The following is a 24130-nucleotide window of genomic DNA, read 5'->3' as shown; positions in this document are numbered from 1 at the left end:
CGATTATAGCTTCGGTTCTTATATATAGCTTTGTAAGACTAGCTTGTTTTGAGGTCCTTTGTCTCCTAATAAGACCTAAATCCAAGTCTTGTTTCTTGTTAATTGGAAATAAAATTTGGATGTGTTTATCATACATGAAACGCGAAAATAAATATTGATGCTCTTTTTCTGATTTGCGTAATTACTTAATTAGCATTATGCATCTGGTAAGAATAATATTTACAGTAAAAATAACATTATAAAAGCACAACTAATAAAGAAATATTTACATTTCCAACCATGTATTTACAGATCCAAAGGTTTATTATAAACAACGTAGGTCTCTATTTGAAGAATCAAAAACCTAATTTTTTGCTTACGATTAAGTTTTTGTGAATATGCATTGGGTGCATGGACTCACGCACTAATCCCTTGAATGTCTCTTTGAATTGTTTTTGTGGCCTTATTGCTGATGAGCTTGTTTTGTGTAAGTGAGCCTGGGCTTAAGTTTGCAACAAAGGACTATTGTTATCTAACATTCTCGTCGAACCTATGAGTTTGCATGTTTGGGCATTGCAGAGCCAGTAATTCTAAACTTAATATTTTCTAAACTTAATTCACCTTAACGAACACATCCACGCTAATTGCAGAGCCAGTAATTCTAATTGTTCCTAGGAGTCTCGGCATTGACAACATAACTCGTGTAATTAGCTAGGGACGACTTCAGGATTTGTTATCCGGAGCGGTACTTTAAACACTTTTAACTAAAAGCAAACGTTCATGAAAGATACTAGATGGACTTGTCATACGATTTTTCACTTTTTTTTATCTGGACCAAATAGATAATAAATCAAACTAAATGCCGCATCTATCATTGAGGAAATAATTGAAACCATGAAACTTGAATTAATCGATGTTCTCATCCCTTCGGTTCAGACAACGAATGCTCCTGGAGAATATGTTAATATGACACAAATTTGAGATGTATATATTCTTATTTCATCCCATTTAATGACAGTGTAATCCGTTATGGACGGACATAATCCTGGATGGCGAGATAAGGAAATAAACTCAATATTCTGGATTTATCGCTTTGTAATTTTGTAAATTGACTCTCTATGGTGGAATCATCTTCAACATGATTGAAATTTGAAGATGGTGTTATGGGAATAAGAGGAGAGAAATTTGAGGTTTCCAAACTTCTAAAAAAGTTGAGGATGCTGGTTGGTTTTTGTTTGCTCATTATCTCTTGGGTAAAAAACAAATTGTAAAAACTAAATGGTGGTAGTTCACTTGGTTGCGAGGGAGTTGAGTAAATGGGTATGGAAGGGTCTTAGTTTGATCTTCATATACCACTTTTGAGAGTAGTTTAAATATCTTCATCTCTGACATGACCTGCCCTCCGGATTAATCTCATAGCCAGCTCAAAGAGTCAAAGCTTGTGGAGATAATATGAAGAGTTAACTCGCCTCAAAGAGACAATTAAAAGAAAATGCAGATAATTGGAATTGGAAAAAGAGCAGATATGAACAAAAAAATAATGAAAAAGACCGACTCTTGGCTATTATCTACAGAAAAAAGAAATTGGTCGTTTAAAATTTCTCCTCGCACACGTCATGACAATTAATCTCAGAGATAAAAAATAGTCAAATAAAAGTAGGAAATAATTGTATAAGATAATTATCTTATATAATAAAAGACAGAGGAATGAAGTCTATTACTTAAGAAGTAGTGGACTCTACTACTTTATCTCTATTACATAAGATAATTATTTTATGCAATATAAGATAAATAGGTCATATTAAAAATATGGAATAAGTTATTGTGCCTACTCCTATTTTACCTACTTTTGCCTACTCCTTTCGTTACCGTTCGATTACTATCTCATCCAACAATCCATATTTGCGATATAAAATAAAAAAAAATTCCCTTTCTTTCTTCTCTCTCCTCCTATACTTTTTCTCTCTCCTCCCCTTTTTCTCTTCCTCTGCCATATACCTATTTTGTTCCCTTTATGGTTAATCTCTGCCCAGCTGAATGGGAAGCATTTGAAATCATTACCACAACATTTGAAATCATCGTCAATATACATTAGTCTCTGTTTTTATTATTGTAATATAAATTTTCTCCTTCTGAATCAGTTTCTATCAAACTACAAGTGTCAATGGATTGAAAAATCACAACAAATTTTTAGATCTGAAGAACAACATAAACTTTATAAATTAATAAATAAGATTGAATCGATGACTAACAAAGAAGTTTTAATGTGATTCAAAAGATCTGTGCAGAGTTGAAAAAGATTCAAAACAAATAAAAAAATTAAAGAATAAAAAAAATTGATATTGGAAAAATCCAGAAAGAGGGTTAATTGGTGCCATTCCAGCAATTATGTTGATACAGATAGCCAATTAATTATTAGAAATTAAGAGTATCTATCATGTGGAAGAACAGATCGACATATTGAAGAAGAGACAAGGAGGATTCTGTGAACAGATCGACCGCCGCTTTGAATCACATCAAAACTTCTTTATTAGTCATCGATTCAATCGTATTAATTTATAAAGATTAAAAATATTATTAGAATCGAACAGTTTGTCAGGAGATTGAGGTCCACGGCGGCAGAAGGAAAAAAAAATTAGGTATGGTGTAGAGGAAGAGAGAAAGGAGAGGAGAGAGAAAGAGTATGGGAGAAAGTGAGAAGAAAGAAAGAGAAAAAAAAATTTATTTTATATCACAAATATAGATCGTTGGACGAGATGGTAATCGAACGATAACGAAAGCGGTAGCGAAATTAGGTAAAATAGAAGTAGGCACAATAACCTATCCCTAAAAATATAGGACAAAGTTGCATGGCAAGCTTATAAAGTTTTCTCTCTCCACCAAATAATGGTAACTTAGTTGATGCATGAGAGATGAGCATGTGTTCGATCCTGTACTATCTTTAAAAGAGATATAATCATCGACCCGTCCTGAATAAGATTGTGTCTCGTGGAGGATACATATGATTTATCAAAAAAATAAAAAATTTATATCTCCGTTTGGATAGTTTTGGTCTCGTTTTACTCTAATTTTAATTTTATTATAATATAAAAAGTCAAATTAAAAAAAATCATGTTGCTGGGCTAGTGGCCCACACCAGGACCCTCTATTTGGAAATTATTTTTTATACTCCAACCGCACCGAATAATTAATACATCATTTACTAAATATGGCAAAAAATAATATTTTTACACTATTCTCACCTTTGTAGTTTTTTTCGCTCTTATCCCTTAGGGGCGTTTAGTTGAGGAGAAAATTTTTGAATACTAGAGAAATGTAATTGATAGGAAAATTGTTAGAAAATGAGTTAGGTAGGAAAGTTAAAAAAAAATTGTTTGGTTGGGCCAAATATTACTAGGCAAATTGATAAAAAATTTACAAATATATGTTTGGTTGAAGATAAAATATTGATGGGTAAAAGAGATATAATTACAAATATAACCCCATGATAAAAGTGAAAAGTGTTTGGTCTAAACCAAAACGAGCCGTTCGATCTAGTTTGAAGATGCTGGAACTCTCATTATTTGTGAAACGCACTCACGCTCTCCTTGTTCTGTCTCTGCAACTCTCATTATTCTAATCTAAAACTTGATCAATTTGATTGAAAGGACTATTTGATTGGTCTAGCTTCACAATTTCAACCCCATTATTTAAACCTGAGAACATGTTGTCAACAATACTTAGACCATTTACAACCCCTTTGATTGATTTTAGTACAATATTGGCATCACCAAGGAAGAAACTGCTAGAGATATGAACTTGAATAGGGTCTTCAACAACAATTTTGGTGTAATCCATGTAAGAATTCACAATCCTAGTTTGTGTTAAACCAGGAAGTTTCAAATAAATCCCAGTACCTCCAAAGCCAGAGGCCTTATTGTAGCAATGTACACCAGAAAAAGTGTTGGCTTGACCAGTTACCATTATTCCTATAGCAGCAGGGAAAATCACAACATCTGTGACCGCATTATCATTTCCTTGAAGGCTTATGCCTGTGCCTGAGAAGGCTTATGAGGGTATTATGGTCTGATGTCATTTGCCAATCCTTTATTTCCCTGGCTAAGTTTGAAATACCACATGCAATTTGTCTTTCTTAATAGTGAATTTCCATTGCTTTCTACTACAAAATATTGAAAGCTATGTAAATCTAATAGATGGAGAAATTGGCAGAAACCTTCTACCAAACATTGGTGTTTAACTTTCCCACTTTCACTTGCATAGACATCCTATTAGATACCCCCAATCAAACACCACCTTATTTTTTTCAATTTGACAAAAGAGTATGTACTCTTGTAGCATTGAAAATGAGCTCTTCCATTTGACTTAGCGAGGTTGTGTACCAAGTAAGGGTATTAACGGCCGAGTCGAGCCGAGCTTTGGTCTTAAAAGACTAAGCCTCTGTTTAAATATGTCAGCACGACAAATCTTGTTACCTGTTATAAATATCAAATCTTGTTCCCTGTTTAAATGTGTCAGCATGACTTATTTACAAAAAATAAAAGTCTGGTTTAGCCCGTTTAAAAAAAATAAGACAATAAAAATTTATCCAAACATAATATAAAATCAAAACACTAGTAATTTCATAAATATTCATAAATTCAATGTATATCCAAACATCATAATATAGAACAAAATCATTCAAAAAGTATATTTAACCAATAAAATGGGGTGAAATGGATCGAGTAGAAAGAGAGGGCTATTACAAGTAGTATATATATATATATATATATATATATATATATATATATATATATATATATATATACTAGGCCAGCCTGTGAGGCTCTAAGGTCGAGCTTTTGAATTAGAGCCTGAGGCCTTTTTATTAAACGAGCTTTTATACAAGTTCAAGCCTGGTGCCAACAACCAATTTTAGACATGTAAGCTCAAGCATTCACGAGCCGAGTCAAAGACCCCTGAAAGGCCTCTGGTTCGTTTAGGACCCCTAGTACCAAGGCATTAGAACATTAATTACACACCCACAAGCCTAGTGCACGTCGACTTAACAAGATCGTGTCCAAGCCTATCAGCACACACCCTCAAGCTCGAACCTAATCCCCATCTCAAGAAAAACCCAACTATCGATAATAATTCCTCACAAGGCATTTGATAGAAAAGAAATTTTTTGTTCCTAGGAATCACAATTATTAAAAATATGTTAGAAAAATGAATTTTTTCAAGAATATTACCAAAAAACTATTTGGTAGGCCAAAATATTTCCAGGAATATTAGCTCAAATGAGGTTTATTATTTTTTAATACATACTTGTTTTTTAATAGAGCACAAATGTTGTCATATGGTACATGTAACCGACCTCACGTAGTGGAATAATACATACTTGTTTTTGTTGTTGGACACACCAGACATATTTCAGAGGTTTGTTCACAAACCATTCTCGTTTAAGAGCTAAATATTAAAATTGTGTAACATACGTATGTCTTTTTTGTCATGATTCCAGACTTATATTGGACACAATATGTTGGCAAAATAGTTTTTTCTTTAATTTCATCTCAACCTGTTCTTGCTTGTTTGAATATTGTTAATTGAATTATTTAAATAAAAAATTAATAATTATGACAAATGAACATGTCAGTCATGGGAGTTCTTATTGTGTTACTTTTAATCATAAAAGTCATGTTCAATAATTGTACCAAATGAACATGTTACAAATGGGTTGTTCTTTCTGCATCTCATGAAAGGCATCAATTATTTGGTTTGTTATATGTTGTTTTTTTTGTTTCAGCTGAATTGATTTGTCCTTGCTTGTGTTAGATTGTGGCAATGAACAATGGAATGGAGTTTAGTGTCATTGTTGTACTCATCACACATTTGCAGTGTATGAATCAAATTACAATGTTGTTAATGAGTTTGTGTGCTCTGTTATTACGCGATATTCTAAAAAAGAGAAATCAAAGGAGGACAGTAACATGGGAGTTTTGTAGTAGGGTTAGGGTAAGGGAAGTAAATTTCCATAGAATAATTCATTTAAGTGACACGACTTGTATAGAGAATACAAGGATGGACAGGAGGTGTTTTTTTAAATTGTGTGAGTTAGTCAAAACTGTTGGGGGGCTTGAAACGACGAAGCATATGGGTGTAGAAGAGATGGTTGCAATATTTCTTCACATTTTGGCACATGATGTGAAGAATAGGATAATTAAAAGACAATTCATGAGGTCCGGTGAAACAATTAGCAGGCAGTTCACCAATGTGTTGTTGGCTGTGGTTCACTGTCATACAGTTTTACTAAAACGGCCTGAGGCCGTCCTTGAGAACTCAACTGATGAAAAGTGGAAGTGGTTCAAGGTAACTTCTCACTAAGTTGTACTGTTACAATATATAGTTGTCGAAATTGATGACTGTGACAGGCAACCCTTAATACGAAAGATATTTTGGTCTGAATTTTTAGAATTGTTTGGGAGCTCTGGATGGGACACACATCAAGGTAAATCCTTTACAAGCTGATAAGGCTAGATACCGCACTCGGAAGGGAGACATAGCAACCAATGTCCTAGGGGTTTGTTCACAAGATGCTCAGTTTATTTATGTTTTGCCCGGATGGGAAGGATAAGCTGCAGATTCCAGGGTCTTCAGAGATGTCATATCTCGTAATAGTGGTTTAAGGGTTGCCTCAAACTTTATCCTTTAACTTCTGTATCTTGCAAAGTGTTCAGTTTCTTATTACATGATATTTTATGTCTAATGTTTGGCATGTTGAATGTTTTAGGTTACTATTATTTGTGTGATGCTGGTTACATGAATGGAGAAGGTTTCCTTGCACCTTATAGAGGGCAAGATATCATCTCAGTGAGTGGAGACATGGGGCAAAACCAACAACAGCGCAGGAATTTTTAACATGAAACATTCTTCTGCAAGGAATGTCATAGAACGCTGTTTTGGGATGTTGAAGGGGCATTGGGCGATTGTTAGGTCGAAGTCAGTCTACCCGGTTAAAACACAATGCAGGATTATAACTGCATGTTGCTTGCTACAAAACCATATCAGAAGAGAAATGGCTTTTGACCCATTGGAGGATCGTGAAGTGGATCTTCAACCGGTTCAAGACGAGATGGGAGCAAATGAAATGATCACTCACGTGGAGACATCTAATGCATGGTCACAACTTAGGGACGATATGGCCCAATAGATGTTTAATAACTGGAGGACATGTGTTTGATTTGTACTATGTAACAATTAATAGTCCAAAATTTATGCTAGTTTACATGATGCCTTAGATTGGACTACAAACTTTGATCAGTGCACTAATTTCTTGTAATAATGTTGAATGCTGGCTTATGATGGATTAGTTTCTTTTCACATATTTCTTTGCTGTTGTATATTTCTCATATTACGTTTGTTGGTATATTCATGTTACGTTTCTTTAACTTTGGGTCGATATAACCTTTTTTCACATATTACTTGGCTGTTGGATATTTCTCATATTGCAATTTTTATAGTTCATCATTGAACATCATGGCCGAAGACAGCCAGCAGTCAACGAAACGAAGTAATCATACGTGGACTGCGGAAGAGGATAAAGTCCTTGTGGAATGTCTCATTGATATAGGGTCCAATTTCAAAGGAGATAATGGTTTTAAACCTGTATTTTCTGCGGCTATAGAGAAGCTCATGCATCAAAGGATACCTGGATGTACCCTCAGAGGTATCCCTCACATCACATCCTGGGTTAAGTTGTTAAAAAATCACTACAATGCGATCGCTGAAATGATCGGCCCAAACGGTGGGAGTGGTTTTGGATGGAACGATATCAAGAAGCAGATAGAGGTGGAGAGGGAGATATTCAATGATTGGGTGACGGTATGCCATTTTATTATTTACTGTACTTGTATCATTTATGATCCATTTGCTAGAGTAATTTTCATTGCAATTTCATTAACCAACCTTTAATGATGTTGCAGAGCCACCCTAATGCCAAGGGTCTGTTCAATAAACCATTCCCATACTATGAGAGCTTAGGAGCAGTCTTCGGAAAAGATGTAGCAACTGAACTTAATGTAGAGGAACCAGCAGATACGGTTTACGAAATGGAGTGAGAGGGTGCTATGAATGAAGAGAGTGGGACTGCCTTTGACGATTTCCTTGACCTGACTGAGGACTATATCCCCACACTATGTGTTGATACTAGTATGCCTGATATCCCACAAGAGGAGGTGATGCCACCATCTCCTGTGTCTACTGCTACAACAAGGAGGGGTAAGAAGCGTCAGAGAAGTGAAGATCCATTGGTTGTGGAAGTTGTTGATGTTATGAAGGATCTTAGTCATAATTACAGGAAGTCAAATGATAGTATTGATAAGTTGGTAGGTTGCTTTCAACATCAAGCTGAGGGTAGTCATAGGCGAATGTCAATTATGATAGAATTGGAGAAATTTGAAGAATTGATAGTGCCAGAACAGGTTCATGTTGCTGTGCAATTGGGCAAGGATAGCAATCTCACAGATGTCTTCATGCAATGCAGTCACGCGCAACAAGCTGTTTTCGTGGCTGGATTTTTGGCTAATCAGTGACTGACACAATATCACTCTTTTTTGTTGTCCTGTGGATAGATAGGCATACTTTTTGTATCATACTTTTGGGGTTATGGATTGTAACTTTTTGTGAATTGTAACCACACTGGTGTTTTCATTACAAGTCCGGTTGGCTGCCAATGTATATCCTATATTTATATGCTGGGCAAAATGTGGCTACTTGCCTTTTTGTGGATGCCAAAATATTAGTCTACACAGTAGTAATGGTCTTCAGCGTGAAGGTAAGCTGTGATTTGTTCACAACTATCAGTTTTGTTGTTAATCTGTATTACAAGTTTCTTTGTTTTATAAATCATTTATCTATACTTGCAGGAAGAATTTCATCTGCCACTCTCCTGCCCTGTTCGCATACAGGGGGAATTGAAGACTGAACCTTTTTTGTTTCTGATACAGTTGATACATGTGGTTTAGTTTCTTGGAGATTGAGTTATTATGCAATCCATTTTGTGACATTGTAATCCAAAAAGTTTAGATTGACCAAGTGTGATTGGAAACATAGTTTATTGCCAGTTGTGTTGTAAGATGTAAAGGATAATTGGTCGTGCCAAGTGATCCTATATAACAGTAGAAGCAGTTATATGATATTATTCTGTTGTTATATATTGCAATTATATTATTAGATATTTGAAGAATTTCTCTCCTTGTTTAATCTGTAAAATATTTCAGAGCATTTGGAGGACTGAATTTTATTATGTTCATAAGGTTTAGGGTTAACACCTTCACAGATAGATATCAAGTTCAATTACTTAGAACTTACTAATGCAATAACTGTTTTCTGGTGTCAATGGTAAGACAGAAAATATGGTATGCCATTTGTTGCCTTCTTGTACTTGTAAGTGGATGCCAAGAGGTGCAATCTGTGTTTGCCACAATGCCCGAGTGTACAAAAGCTAGTAAGGACTATGTTATTTTGGATTAGAATATGAAGGCTATACATCAGCTACACATGAGAATTCGTGCTTTTAAGTTTTACATAATAAAGCTAGTTTTCAGTAGTTTGTTGTTTGCTTTTGTTTTGTTTTCTAAATTGCACAACTGAGTCAGAGAAGGAATGGAGTCTGTTTATGTGTTTGAAGGTTAACCAAGATTTGTCAAAGCTTATATGCGAGGAAGACACCAAAGGAGATGAAATATAGACTTTTATGTCATTGATGTTGAGACTCAATATCCTATAGGACAGCCTGTTGACCTGGTTTATCATCAAACCATAAATTGCAGCACAAGATGAATTGGAATTTTATCCCAATGGATGAGATTCTCAGGCCTGACAAGTTAGATGGTTGCTCTCCAAATTCCGCGACAGCAATTGACAGATACAAATTGATTACCGACAGAAACAACTTCTATCAATGCGATTTTGTATATATGTAAATGTCATGTATTTAATGAATTGTTCCTTTCATACTGTATTTAAGGAAAAATGCCATTTTTGTCGAATGTGTAAATTTAAAGATGATCTCATTGAATGGAAGAATTTTAAATCATTCTGGAGATTAAAAATTTGATTGTATATAAAATGGAGTGAAATTTAAATGGGACCACAAATTTGGGTTCAACTTGAATTACATAACTCTGATGTTATTGAACACAAACATTAATAATTGGCATGCCTTAATCGGGCTGTCAAATTTTTTGAATTACAAACAACACCCTAATGTATTACATGAAACTCTTATTTACAATCTGCTAGACTATTATCCATGTATACAATTTACACCTTCCAAATTGACACAATGCCCATCATGAAGCAACACAAATCCAATTTTCCAGCGATATATTTTTTGCACCATCACTTTGCCAAATAAATTAGTCCCTTAATCCATGTACACAAATCCGGTTAAGATGATAATCAATAACCAGCTGGATTCTTAAATCTTGAACAACAGTTTCCTCATCCTCCAAACATATTTTAGACAGCATCTTCAATGACTTTGACTTGGTGCATACAAGGAACTTTGATTACAGCTTTCATTGCCGCCCAAGAGTCCATCCAAATTGATGCTACACTAGCTCTGCCCTTATAGATAGAGTCATCCCTGCTGACACACGGGATTTACGGATATTTACCAGTCAAAGAGATATAAAATAAAGCATTCAGTTTTATTCATGAGGAAGAAAACAATGAAAGAAAGTTTGGAGGCACTTAAGAGGTCAAAAAGTACTTAAAGTTGTTGTAAGTATTATAAAATGCCACGAGTGATGTAAATTGTAAAATATCATTACCTGTCTGAACTCTCAGTAGCATCATGAGTGGTGGTATATCCTTTTCTCGGGTCAACCACATATAGTAAAACAAGGAAACCAATTAATGCACTCAAAGTTGCCATCAAAATGAAGGCACATCGCCACCCTTGAATGCCCCAAAATTGCTGGCCAGCCATGACCGTAGCCAAAACACCACCTCCTGTGCCCCCTATGTTACCAATAAGGCTAAACAATCCAAATCCAGTTCCTCTCACTCTATCCCTGTAGATATCGACAATGAAAGACTGCAGTGCTGGAATCACAATTGCCAAACCAAAGCCATTTATTGCTCTTCAGAAAGCAACCTGCAGAAAATTTTGGCAAGCACCCACAGTAGCTGTAGATAAAGCCCAGCAGAAAGTTCCCATAGCAAGAATTGTTGGACGATCATAGTTAATAACAAGTATACCAGCCAGAGGAGATGATAGCCCCTGAACAAAGTTCATTATGAATGTGAGGTAACCCAAATCAGATGGCCTCGCATTAAATGCTTCACTAACTTCTTTGTAGACAGATGGAAGAAGATTTACATCTGCACGCTCCATAATAACAGCCAAGTTGATGAGAATGAGCGAGAGAGACACACCAAAAATCTGTTTTGTTCTGTGAAAAAAGATTTATGATAAGGCAAACTTAAAAATGAAGAATAAAAAGAATAAATCATAAGTAAGTCATTGCTGCAAATCATTATTTCAGATCAGCCATGGAAATAAAAGAAAATGAAAGCACAAAAAGGCAGAAAAACACAAAAAATTAGGTGAAGACTGATGAAGTCTTGGGCCACGCGTCTGAATTATCTCAGCTTCATCCAAATCGTGGGATATAATATGTATATCCTATCAAACATATTGACTGTCACTGACAACAGTAATGTAATCCAATAAAGCAAAAACAAAATACAAATATGCTAATTACACTAATGCAATCAAATAATGCTGGTCACAAATTTCTAGTTTCAAGTTTTCCATTGAATTTTAACTAAACAAAGTAAACACCCCGTAGGAGAAAGAGATGATTATAAATCCAATAACTGTTAAATACATTGTATAACTATGTGCATTGTGGGCTATCAAGTTCCATCAAGTCCCTTAATTTTTTTTCATCTTCGGGGATAAAAAACCTGTTCAAGGGTTTCGATTTTTATATCTATTAAAACTTGGGTTTCAACCATTTCAAACATATTTACCATCAAAATTAAACCAATTAATTTTTTCCCACCCCCACCATGAAAAAGATAACAAACACAAAAAGCAACTGACGAATCAAAACCTCACAACGAAAAAACATTCAGTCGGTACATGAAAGGATAACAAAATTACTCACTTTTGATGGCAGCTTGCAACTCGATCCTGATGTCAAAGCTTGTATGTCAGTGTAGATTGCTAGTTCACACCGCGACCTGACCGTGCCGGAGTGATGGTGGCTGTCTTCCAAGCGAGCGACACACAGAAACAGAGAAATGAAGAAGGGAAGGAAGACGAACGTTGGAGTATCACGTGTCCAACGTCTCTTTACTCAGTATCTATTTCAATATTCAGGGCTATTTTCGATATTTTGTGATATTTCCACGTCAATCTTTTACTTTCAACCAAACACCTCCCTCAGTAAATTTAACACAATTTTTCTGATAATATTTTGTTCTATAAAATAATATTTTTAAAATTTTCTCATTTATTTTACTTTACAACCATTTTCCCACTAATTATATTTACCTGATTAAAAATAATTTCTCCTGTACCAAACTCCGCTAAAAGTCAATACACCCAAGCCCCAGGCAACACAAGCTCTATCCAAGCTGCGAGAACTAGAGTAAATTCATAAGAAGAACGCTCGTGCAAAAGGTCATCTTAGAAGAATCACCAGCTCGAACCAATGGACAACGCCCACCTGGTTGCTGTATTAAAGGTTAGAGTAAAATATTTTTAGAGTCGTCAATAAATATTACGGATCCTGATTTAATCCCTTAAAAAAATTGACTTGTGATCTCTCTAAAATTTAAAATAGACCTATATTAGTTTTTTTGAGAGATTAATATGGATCTTCTTTAAATTTCAGAGACATTATAATTTTAACTAATTGGGTCTATTTTAAATTATAGAGCAACAACAAATCAATTTTTTTTGGGATTAAATAGACCCCGTGATTTTTGTTGAGAATTCCAAAAATATTTTACTCTAAAGGTTAAAGCTAATGTTGTGAAAACCGGACCGGACCCAACCGGTCGGGTCGACTCGGAACCCGGTGAACCGGTCATCTGACGGTCCGATTATCACATTGAATCGGTCAAGTATCAGATCCGGTACGACCTGGCCGGTTTTGGTGAAAAACCGGTGACCCGGCCTGGGTTTTAAAAAAAAATTTAAAAAAAAAATTTAAAAAAATGTTTTCCAAAAAAAATTATAATTGACATATTTGAGTGATCTATTACTTATTGATTTGTATAAGTTATGTACCTACAATCTTAATATTATCTCAGTTATGCACTATATAGGAAATTTTGATATGATAGTTAGAGATATCGTTTACCGAACCTGAAACACTTATATAACAAGCATTATGTGTTTGTTTGATTCTTTATATTGGACAATAATGTATAATTTATTTATTTTTATATTAAAATATTTAGAATTTATATTATTTTTTCAGCTATTTGAGTATATTTATAATTTTTTTAATCTAAATTATAAATTTATATATAATCATCGAGTCATGCGGTTCAATCAACACTACAAAAAACGTGGCATTTAGCCACGACAACTTAGTTACGTTCATTCAGCCAACACATGTTTCTTTTAATTTTTCTAAACCCTCCTCTCAAAATGAAGGACCCGAAGCATTTTTTTACTTTGACACTTATTTACCTGTACTTTCCCAAACTCTTCATCCATTTCCTAATATATTCGTATAGGGCTCAGTGTCACATACACTTTGCCTTTCATCACTTCATATAAACCCTAATTTCCCTTAATTTTCCCCTATATTTTACCATTTTTACGCGTTCTGCTTCTTAATTCCCTTTCGGTAACTAATTCACTTCACATAAACTAATTACGTCACCGCCACGACTGTTGCGTCCTCCGACCACCGCTACATCGACTTCCCACTGCCATAGCTTCCTCTGTTTTGCAATGCCTCAAATCAGGATCGTCGCCTCTTCGAGGCGCTGAAGTGGTTGAACCGCGTCAACGTGTGATCAAGACCTCAGTGCTGTAGAATTGTCGAGCTACGCCAACACACTGATGAGTCGAACTTGTAAGCATATCTTATTGTTTGTGTTGACATTTTCTACACACGTTGAGATTTTAATCACTGGGATGCTAAATTAGTATGGAAATGTAAAATTAAGTTATAATTTCTTTGTAAATTATTATTAGTTTTTATATGCAATTGAAATTTTTGTTGTGACCCGAAGTTTGAAGCATCTGATTTTCCTTGTGATTTTCTTTAGCTCCATGTGATGAGATGTGACTTTTAGTGCTTGCATGAAATTTTCCAATTACTTAGTTGACTGTTTACTTATTTAGCATTGGATAGGTGCATAAGGTTTAATATTATTATAATCCTGTTATTTGTTGTCTTTTATAGGAATTTAAGAGATGATGCCAAGAGTGTTCCATATACCTACGATGAGCCTTTATAACTTGGGTTTGTGAAACTTGTGGTGTTTAACTATTAGAATAGGTGGTGGGTAGTGAGAGATGAAAGCAAAAGTCTTGTGAGTACTATGAGGGATAATGGTGTTTGGCGCGTTGAGTGGGGTACGCTCACCTTATTTTTGATATTGGTAACAGTGAGTGAGTACTGTGTGGGGAACTGGTTACTTAAATTTATATATATATATATATATATATATATATATATATATATATATATATAAAATTTGATAAGATGTTCCTTAATCCATAATCAAATAATTGGAATAAGAAAACTATACTTGGTATTGTCATAGGCAACCTTCTAGGAAGTTTATTGGCCATTAAGATAAATTTGATGAGATGTTCCCAATATATTCGAAAGGTAAACTGTACTTGAACCAATGATTATTCGTATATTATTTCTTGTATTAAGTTGTTTTATGGTTGTCCTCACACTAAAAAAGGATCCTTTATTAACTCTTTGTAAGTGTTCATTTACCAACAGTCATAGTATTTCCAATTGGGATATTTATACTGCATCTTGTATAGCCATGTTTTTGATTTAAACCCCTGCAACTGGTTTGGCAATTTTATGCATTTGTGCTTTTGAATGATATATTGATAATTTTCTCTTTTAACCATACATATTGTCAAGCTGTGGGATTTAAGTTTTTATATGTGATTATTTATTTTTGGTTGTAGTGACTAGAGCTTCTTGTGGTTATGCTTTTGTTGAATATGAAATTGAAAGGGAGATGCGACGAGCGTATATGGTACTGCTACATGTGAAAATTTTATCTAATTTTTAGCTTAAAAAAATGAAGCTTTATGACATGACAAAAACTAAAAACCTATCAAACCTTATTATCTATATATACAGGGAGCTTATCTGGTAAAAGTGTGAGAAGAGCTAATCTTTGCCATTAAATCTCATAGGGATGGTCAAAATTAGCTCTTCTCATGCTCTCACTTGATATGTTTCGCCCGTGCTTGTGTATATATATTCAGTCATGTTGTTATAGTAGTTAAATTTTGACAGCCTTGACCCCAAAAAATAAAATAAAAATAAAGAGCAGCTGATTTTACAGCCACAGTTAAAGTAGCTGATGAAATCATCTAAACTCCAGTTGGCTTGTAATATGCCTTTTTATGAAATTTTTAATGGTACTGATATGTTTTGAATTTTTCTCATTTGCAGGATGCTCATCATTCTTTTATTGATGATTGTGAAATCATAATGGATTACAATCGACAGCAGTTGATGCCTGGATGGATTCCTAGAAGGTTAGGTCAGTTAAAGTACTCATTATTTAAGTTGCATTTCTACCCACTGAGCCAGAGCCAATTGATTATTCTCTGTTCTCTTCTGCAGGTGGTGGTCTTAGTGGGAAGAAGGAATCAGGACAACTTCTTTTGGGGGGAAGAGAAAAATCATTTCGTGCACCACTGTATAGTTCAATCTTCTTATATCTGCAAACTATATTTTTCCTTATTTCTCAACTATCCTATAACCTAGTTTTCAAAGACATGTGGCAACCACTAGTGTGTCAAATTGAAATGAATATTGAAGCATCATGTTAATTGGTTGATTATTAGAGTAAAATTATATTGACCTCACTTGAGATTTGTCTAAATTATGTTTACCTTTTTTTATCCCTTATTTGTATGGAAGGCTGTACAAGGGGGAATATGTGTTTGCAAAAGCTTAAATGGGACCAATCCCACCAATTGAGATAAGTCTTGGTTGTTGTTATTTTTTATTATTATTACTATTTTTCAATGGAAATTTAATGTATAGCAATTCAATATAATTTTTGAAATAGCAGAGGAGGTGAGTGTAATTTAGCCAAATCTCACGGTTCAGTATAATTTTCTCAATTATTTACTAATGTAAATAAAGGGACGAACCGGAGCAGTGGTAAAACTGTTCTTTCTTGTGAAGCTCTATGTATAAATTATTTTTGTATTATAACAAGGGTTTCAAAACTAAATTGCTTTCTAATTGTATTGTTTAATCAAAATATGAAATGCAGGAGGATAAGCGACTTGAATGGAACTGATTCTACTTTTCCTAGAGTTGATAATATGAAAGGACTGCAAACATTGTGAGTGAATTGTTTTAATTATTTTCTTTTTTCTTTTATTTTTTCTCTTTGCATGTCAGTGCCTCAGGCACTGATTTGCAGATATTGGAATGAACTCTAGCAAACTTTAAAGTAGTTTATAACTCAAGATGTTCTCTGTCTATCTATTTGATTGTCTTGATGTGCGTTATTTGATTGAATGAATTGAGGTGTTTGAATTGGAGAGTTAGATTTGATGAAGCACTTGATTGTTGCATTTTTTTCTATTTTTTTTAAATTTTGGTAATGATCTTGCTTTGTTTTTTGTCTTCGATTTGAATGAATTTTGAATGAGATTGAGTAGTTTCTTAAAAAGTTTATTATTAACATAGTTGCATGAAAGATGTCTCAAACAAATGCTAAAGGGTGCATATGCAATTATGCATACATGACTTATGGCTTATGGCCTATGTTACTGGAGATGGCTTATGGCCTATGTTACTGGAGAAGGGAGGGATAGATGGGAGATTCTAATATACTCTAAGAGTATTCATCCCATACTGGTCACACTGTGACATGGCAGAGCTGTTAAACTTGAGTTTCAGAGCATATAAGAATTGCATGGTATAGAGAGCAAGTTAGGTGTTTAAAAATTTCAGAAACTAGTCTGCTATAAACAAGACTAGGAAACAAACTAACAGCCTACTAAAGATTCTCCTATAATCTCTATAATAGCATTATTCTTAAAACATAATTATCAAGATAATTAGATAAGGAATTTCAATTTAAACCCCAATTTAACAAAAATGAGTACCTTATATTTCATAAATGGTTTTATAAATGGTCTTGTGATACCTTATATTTCATGAGTTACCTTATATTATTTGTCCCTTTGATTTTTATTAATTGATAAACAGTACGATTGAGAAGTTAATTAACCACTAGTTGGTAAGAGTAGTCCGTTTTACTGATTTCCAACATATGATGGGAACATACGGAACGACCTTAAGCATGATTGCTCTTTCTTCTGTTTCCCTTTCGGGCAATAAAAATTCTTTCCATAGAGATAATGATGATAATCCCATAGTTTCTAGTTAATCTTCTGATCAAGATCGCTGAATATAACTGACAGGTATCTCTCAGTGGTCACTTATTTGATAAGTTTCTGATAAATGAGGCCTTAGATATTATTGAAGCTGCAGGAGGCTCCTTCCAGTTGGTCAACTGCAATGTGGGTCAGAGTACTAATGCTATATCATACTCTGATTGAAGTAAGTAGTCCTCTATTTCAACTGGAATGTTTGCTTATGCCCCTCAAGAATGATTCTATCTCTTTATTTTGAAGTGCAATACTGAATAATTCCATCTTGTATCTGTAAGTCAACTGTAAGATATAGCTACAAAAATTTTATATTTGGTCTTTTCATCAATGATCTGTTCATCCATATACTTGAAATATGGGAGGTCTGTCATTGCAATGACTCAGTGGTTGAACTAGTGACCTAGTGACTGAGTACCTTGACTGGGTCATTGACCATGCCAATTTTAATAGCATTGGTTAAGGCACCCATATGAAAAACATCATAAGGTGCAAAAATGCTTTGGATGAACATTAGGTACGTAGAACTCGGTAATTCAGACATTCAGGAAAAAGAAAATAAAACCAAACGATCACTTTATATTATTCTTAATTATTTTTCAATGATATAGGAAAAACACATAATTATATACTACTATTTTCCCAACTTTATTCTAAATAAGTAAAATATAAATGTAAAACATTTTATGTATAAATATTATTTTAAAATGGGGAGAGTTTATAAATTAGTGTTTAATGTCTTTTATATTATGGGAGATAATTTTATCTCCTATACAAATATAAAAGTATGTGAGACTCATTTTTTTCTTCTTTTTTTCACATAATATAATATATACTTCATATATATATATATATATATAAGAGATAATTTTAATTATCTTCTATGACATAAAAAATATCAAATCCATAGAATTATTACATTAGTCACTTGTCAGGGTAGCGCAACCTTTAAACTAAATTGTCTTTCTTGACAAGACTAATTTATTATTTTTAAAATTTATTTTTATAATATTTTTTTGTTTTAATAAAAGAGTAAAAAGAAAATGTTGTAACGTGTATTTTTATTTTATCATTCAAAAAAATAATGTGCAAATATTATTTTTCAAATTACAATCCATAACAATCATATCATAATTAAAAGGGTCAAATACGAAATGTACAATTTGGATTGGAAATATGAAGACTGAGTTTTTTCAAATCATGCTTGTCTAACGAATTTTCTACTATACATTTAAATTAATAGGATATCAGTAAAGGATACCGCTTATAATAAAATAATAAAAATAATATATTAAAAATTTATCATTCATGTGACATACCAAAAATGTAATAAAAAATACATAATTGTATAGAAAAACTTATTTTAATTAAGCTGGCCTAAAAATTAGTTTGACATATAAATTCATCACAAATAATGAGTGCTCTGGACTAATAACACGGTCAACTGGTAAAACTAGCAAGTAATGTTGTAAAATCTGACCAGACCATTGACTTGGTAATATCATTGGTTCAACTATTCTGTCACTCGTTAAACTAGATAGATATATTTACAAATTCATAATCCATACCTAAAATTCAAAAAAAAAAAAAAAAACAAAAAAAAACACAACTTAACACAATTTAAGATGTCCATATTTCAAATTCCATAATACTAACACAAGTTTAAAATGTAATCAGCAAAATCCAAATTCACAAAATAACCTCACAAGCGCACACTCTTTTAGATGCCTTGGCGTTAAAAAAACAAAAAACATACTCAGCCATGTTCATAACAAAGTTTAAGACTGAAAACCCAAAAAATTTCAGTTCATGCATTTTCTGATTTTAGTCAATGGCAAAAGATTAATCTGGCATTGAACTTCTGTACTTCTCTTCATTCTGAACAAATAAAGGATTGAAGACATAAAAGACTAAATATGTTGTGTATCACAGCTAAAAGCTTGTTAACTTAGCTCTATATTACAATTCTGTGAAAGCTATTAGTCTTCTTGCCATCGATATGTAATATTCAAAGCTTAAAAAACATGCTTTCAAGGAAGAAGGACGGATTTATATATGTGTACAAAGAGATAATTTTAATATAATAATGCCTTGTATTATCTCTTGTTTTGCAGTACAAGCCACAAGGGCGAATCTCAAGGCTTTGGGAGACCATATATTAGAGGTAAGTGCATGCAGTTGGTTCGGGTAGATGGACTTGGGTAGGTGATTCTATTTATCTGTTTGTGTTAGCTATTTTACCTTAAAGCCAAATTTGATGTGTGCAGGCCCATTTTATTTTATATCATATTTTTCCTTATACCTTTTTGTTGTTGTTTATTATTTTGTCCTTGTACTTCTTCACACACCTTGTACAAATTGATCTATCTTTTATTGTTTTTATCTTCTTCTTTTTCTTTTTCTTTTTCTTTTTAAATCTGTACGCCGTACTATAGTTAAATAATATATGTGTAATTATTATATATTTATTGGCGTTGTTAAAATAGTGATGATGAGAGATGTGCAATAAATCAATAACGCACCCCTTATTTCAAAGGGGGGAAAACATAGCTAACCAACAAAATTATGTTCTTCGCCCTGAGTACACGAGCTGCCACATTTTTTCCATTGAACAGATTTTCCGCCCCCATCTCATTCAGCCACCACACAGAGTATATTAGAGTCGAATTATCACCACTGTATACAAAATTCACATGCATTAATTTTTATAACCTGGTCGAATTTTCACTAATTATTATAATTAATTGGGAGTGAATCTTCTCATTCTAAAAATTTATATAGCCTAATAATCTCTCTTCACATTTTTTAAATAGGGGGAGTCATGCAATTATAATTTGTGAACATTAAAGGAGGATGAGATAAACATAAAATTTTCACATAAATATTATATTTATTCCTTCCTTAATCATCTAAACTTGAATTATTAATTAGAAGGTAACGTAAAATTTTAGAAAATTCTAGGAATCAAATTTTTTTATTATTATTTGGATACAATCCAAGTCTCCATATTGCTAGAGGAATGGTTCCTTTTATTTGTAAGTTTTCCATGATTTGATTAAATGTAAATATTTGTATCTTTCGGTCTTTATAAATATTGAAAGAGCTCCATTTACTCTCTTTATAAATATTCATAAACATTGATAAGACTCATTTATTTAATACTTATAACTAGATAATTGACACAAAATTTACGTATAACACACATAAACTCCCATTGCTATGACTAACAAACAAAATTATGTTCTCCGCACGAACTACCTAATTAGCTGCCTCGTGTTTTCCTTTGAACAGATTTTCCGTCCCATCTCATTCAGCCGCCACCGAATATATTAGAATCGAGTTTTCACCACAATGTAAAAAATTCACATACATTAATTTATATTTTTATTTTTTGGATTACAGAGGAAAACTAACAACAAACAGACAACACATGCATTAATTTTTATGACCTAGTCGAATTTTCACCAATTGTTGTAATCAGTTAAGTGTAACCTTAAAAATTCACAACCCTCTATTTTCATTTGCATTAAATAATGGGAATCAATTAGTGAATTAAAATTTGTAAACATTAAAAACAGAGGGGATAGATATACAAATTTCACATATGAATTTATTTTTTAACATGAAAAAATCCATTTTTAGTTAAACTTGAATTATTGGGTAGGTAACACAAAATTCTAGGAATTGAATTTTTTTATTTTTTTTTATTTTGTTTGGACACTGTCAAAGTCTCCATTGTTAGGAGGAATGAACCCTTTCATAGGTTGATTTTACATGATCTGATTATACCTAAATTTTTTTTTTATCTCCCTCCTTATCTACTCACAAATATTAAACGGCCCCACCTATTCTCTTTATAAATATTCATAAATATTAATAGAGCCACCTATATAATGCTTGTAACAACAGACAGCGTGAAATATACTCATAATTCATAAACTCCCATTGCTATGACGTTGGTCCGGTTTCTGATTGGTACACCGCAGCCCTTTTACTTTGACGGTCCATGCATGCCGGACAAGATATTCTTCCACGAAACAGTTTGAATATTTAGCCTCTAAATTCTATACAGCCTACTTATAAGTTGGACTGAGTTTAATCAACAGTTTAAGGACTTACTCCATAGACTGCCAACATAAAAGGTGCTTATGGCAACAAGTTTTAAAATAAAATATAATAAAATTCAAGCAACCTTTGTGATATATGTGTTTTTTTTTCTTGGGGTGATATACGTGTCTATCATGTTTAGATGATAATTTTTGTATATTATCAAGTCGGAGTAAGTAATCTGATGAGTTTAGGATAATGTACAACCATACAATTTTATTTTATTACAAAGGAGGGCCTATCCCCAAATATACTAAAACTCTACGAAGGAAAGAAACACAACCATATCTATATATATCTTCAAGGAGGATTGAGCTCTAGCGAGGAGGTGGCAACTGGCAAGGTTGATTGACGAATGAAACAACGGTTAAAATTATGTTTCGATATTTTAGGATGAATAAAATGAGAAAAAGTAAAATAATTACATTATTGCTTAAATATTTCATGATGTAAAAAAGTAAAATATTACTGCTTTATTTCCAAGTGGGAGGGGGAAACTGACATTATCACTGTCATTATGAGTTTTTGAATTTCTTATCAACAAAATAGCAATATTTGATAGAAATAATCAAGTGTGAGTTGTAAACAAGTTCCACATTGGTTAGACCTGAACTAAGTGATGACCATACAAGTACGTAAATGACTCGTACAACTTCAGCTTTAAGGTTTTGGATTTAATTGGGTTGTTCTAAACCCACTTAATATTATTGTTTGCTTGGTCCATCTCTCTCGTCACGAGCTCGCCCAACAAGACCGGCACTTATTACAAGTTTCCAGTTGAGAAAGAATTGGTGGGGTGTGAGTGAGTTGGCTACAAAAGGGAAGGCATGAGAAGCCTGTTTTCTCGGGCAAAAAAAAAAAAACTAATCCTGCATAGCCTCAAACTCAGGACTCTTCACTCTTACCAAAGATCAAACACAATGTTGATCGAACTTTTATGAGCATTTTAGGTACGACAAAACTAAATTATTTTCTTGAGTTGTGCCTACTTTTCGATAAGACGAGAGGGGGAGAAATTGAATAATCAACCGTCAAATTGCTCCCAATAAAATAAGAGATTGAAATGATATGCATATATTACGTTGGAACCCCACGCGGTACGTTTCATGATTAAAAAAAATTAAAGAAAGTAGACTAAGAAATGCATAAAGACGAAGGCAAAAAGTTTCGATAATATTTTATATTAAAATTAACTTACATCCAAATAAATAGAGGACAAACATAACTGAAAATGAAAAGAACAACAAAACAAATGCCAGAGGTGAACTATGAACAAAACAAAATTAAGAAAACAATTTTCTTTGAGAAAAGAAAAATACAAAATGTGAGACAAGAAAACTATCATCATCTAAGTTGTCTTCTGCAAATTGATACGAGAGCCGAATCATATCGAATCATTAGGGAATTTTGGATATAGAGTTTGGGCATCTAGACATAAAATCAAGTTTTCTTCCTGGAATTTTGGGCTGAATCACTAGACTTCGGTCCTTCTACTTGGCAAGTGCACAACGCCTGCTGATGCGGCATTGTGTTGTTGTCGTTCGTGTGCGATACCTCATAGTTGTCTGCCTTCGACATTTGGTGCCGAGACTTCAATCTAGAAATTTGAAGATTTTAAAAACTTTAGAAATTACAAGAATTAAATTTTGACCAATGCAATTTATTTTTTATCAATTCAATCCATGAGGATAAACTTTGGACTTTTGGATATTCTTATTTTGATTCTATTAAAAAAGTAAGAGCAATCAATTTAGGAATTCTGGTGTTTAATGAAATGAAGAACGTACACCTCTTATTTATGTTTTATTTTATTTAATTATTGTTGTACCTAATTCTCTTATAAAGGTTATTTTGCACGTCGATTTTTCTTCTTCTTCATTATGGCAAATCGTGTGACACTTTTCTTTATATATTTTTTTATTTAAGTAAACGAAGTATATATATATATATATATATATATATATATATATATATATATATATTTTAGAAATATTATTTTGTTAATAAATTTTTTTGACTTAAATATATTCCTTTTTATCATGAATGCATATCATTCTCTTTTTTAATTATGATGTAGTAGATTTATTATTGGAGTGTAAGTGCATCCATTTTTTTAATAAATGATGTGTGGGAGCTAGATGACACTCCCTAATCTTTTTTTCTTTTACTTTGTAATGCTTTCAAACAAAATTGATTCGTGTTCTGACCCGTATTTATTATGGGCCTCTTGTTCAGCTAGATAAAATGAAAATTATCAAACTTCGGATAAAATTCTTCTATAAATAAATGACTAATTAAATCTCACATGTATGTTCTCTAGAATCCTAATCCTCATTTGTTATCACTATGCATACAAACACCCTTCAACACTAGTCTTTATTCTAATCTACCACCACCTTACCACCACATGCGCGC

The 24130-nt window shown here is 33.1% G+C and overlaps 3 protein-coding genes and 1 pseudogene across 6 annotated transcripts; 2 read left to right on the top strand and 2 right to left on the bottom strand.

The window, feature by feature from the left end:
• Nucleotides 1-3594: 3594 nt before the first annotated feature.
• LOC133285479 (polygalacturonase QRT3-like) lies at nucleotides 3595-5411 on the bottom strand. Its single transcript, XM_061482717.1, has 2 exons — nucleotides 5357-5411; nucleotides 3595-4025 (listed from the first exon to the last, which is right to left on the bottom strand). Exons 1-2 carry the CDS (start codon nucleotides 5409-5411, stop codon nucleotides 3595-3597), a joined length of 486 nt encoding a protein of 161 aa, XP_061338701.1.
• A 1619-nt stretch (nucleotides 5412-7030) lies between these two features.
• LOC133285469 (uncharacterized) lies at nucleotides 7031-8072 on the top strand. Its single transcript, XM_061482705.1, has 3 exons — nucleotides 7031-7134; nucleotides 7476-7836; nucleotides 7938-8072. Exons 1-3 carry the CDS (start codon nucleotides 7031-7033, stop codon nucleotides 8070-8072), a joined length of 600 nt encoding a protein of 199 aa, XP_061338689.1.
• Nucleotides 8073-10190: 2118 nt separating this feature from the next.
• Nucleotides 10191-11991, bottom strand: LOC133285461 (uncharacterized; annotated as a pseudogene).
• Nucleotides 11992-13683: 1692 nt separating this feature from the next.
• Nucleotides 13684-19971, top strand: LOC133285523 (U11/U12 small nuclear ribonucleoprotein 35 kDa protein-like). 4 transcript variants are annotated; one of them, XR_009748016.1, is made up of 7 exons: nucleotides 13684-14063; nucleotides 15149-15219; nucleotides 15645-15735; nucleotides 15819-15894; nucleotides 16480-16551; nucleotides 17642-17780; nucleotides 19723-19971. XR_009748016.1 is itself a non-coding variant. In XM_061482769.1 (6 exons), the coding sequence occupies exons 1-6, from the start codon at nucleotides 14051-14053 to the stop codon at nucleotides 17676-17678; spliced, it is 360 nt and encodes a 119-aa protein (XP_061338753.1). In that variant the 5' UTR covers nucleotides 13684-14050; the 3' UTR covers nucleotides 17679-17947. The 4 variants fall into 4 exon arrangements, 1 of the variants encoding a protein (XP_061338753.1); XR_009748019.1 differs by lacking the exon at nucleotides 19723-19971 and having other exon boundaries at nucleotides 16119-16551; nucleotides 17642-17947; XM_061482769.1 differs by lacking the exon at nucleotides 19723-19971 and having other exon boundaries at nucleotides 17642-17947.
• Nucleotides 19972-24130: the final 4159 nt, after the last annotated feature.

Source organism: Gastrolobium bilobum, unplaced genomic scaffold, assembly GCF_033153095.1.
Source record: "Gastrolobium bilobum isolate Gb01-03AN ecotype WA unplaced genomic scaffold, APGP_CSIRO_Gbil_v1 utg62955, whole genome shotgun sequence".
Taxonomy (NCBI): domain Eukaryota; kingdom Viridiplantae; phylum Streptophyta; class Magnoliopsida; order Fabales; family Fabaceae; genus Gastrolobium; species Gastrolobium bilobum.
Note: the sequence above shows the minus strand (reverse complement) of the source record. Positions and strands in the feature narration are given on the sequence as shown.

What these genes read in the sequence shown, in the direction of transcription:
- LOC133285523 (XM_061482769.1), top strand. An exon ending in AAATCATTTCGTGCACCACT is followed by an intron (nt 15,895 to 16,479) that starts GTATAGTTCAAT and finishes TATGAAATGCAG; the next exon opens with GAGGATAAGCGACTTGAATG. An exon ending in ATGAAAGGACTGCAAACATT is followed by an intron (nt 16,552 to 17,641) that starts GTGAGTGAATTG and finishes TATAACTGACAG; the next exon opens with GTATCTCTCAGTGGTCACTT.
- LOC133285469 (XM_061482705.1), top strand. Translation starts at nt 7,031, where the DNA reads ATGGCTTTTGACCCATTGGAGGATCGTGAAGTGGATCTTCAACCGGTT. An exon ending in GTGGAGACATCTAATGCATG is followed by an intron (nt 7,135 to 7,475) that starts GTCACAACTTAG and finishes CAATTTTTATAG; the next exon opens with TTCATCATTGAACATCATGG. An exon ending in TATTCAATGATTGGGTGACG is followed by an intron (nt 7,837 to 7,937) that starts GTATGCCATTTT and finishes ATGATGTTGCAG; the next exon opens with AGCCACCCTAATGCCAAGGG.
- LOC133285479 (XM_061482717.1), bottom strand. Translation starts at nt 5,411, where the DNA reads ATGGTTTGTGAACAAACCTCTGAAATATGTCTGGTGTGTCCAACAACA. An exon ending in GTGTCCAACAACAAAAACAA is followed by an intron (nt 4,026 to 5,356) that starts GTATGTATTATT and finishes TACCCTCATAAG; the next exon opens with CCTTCTCAGGCACAGGCATA.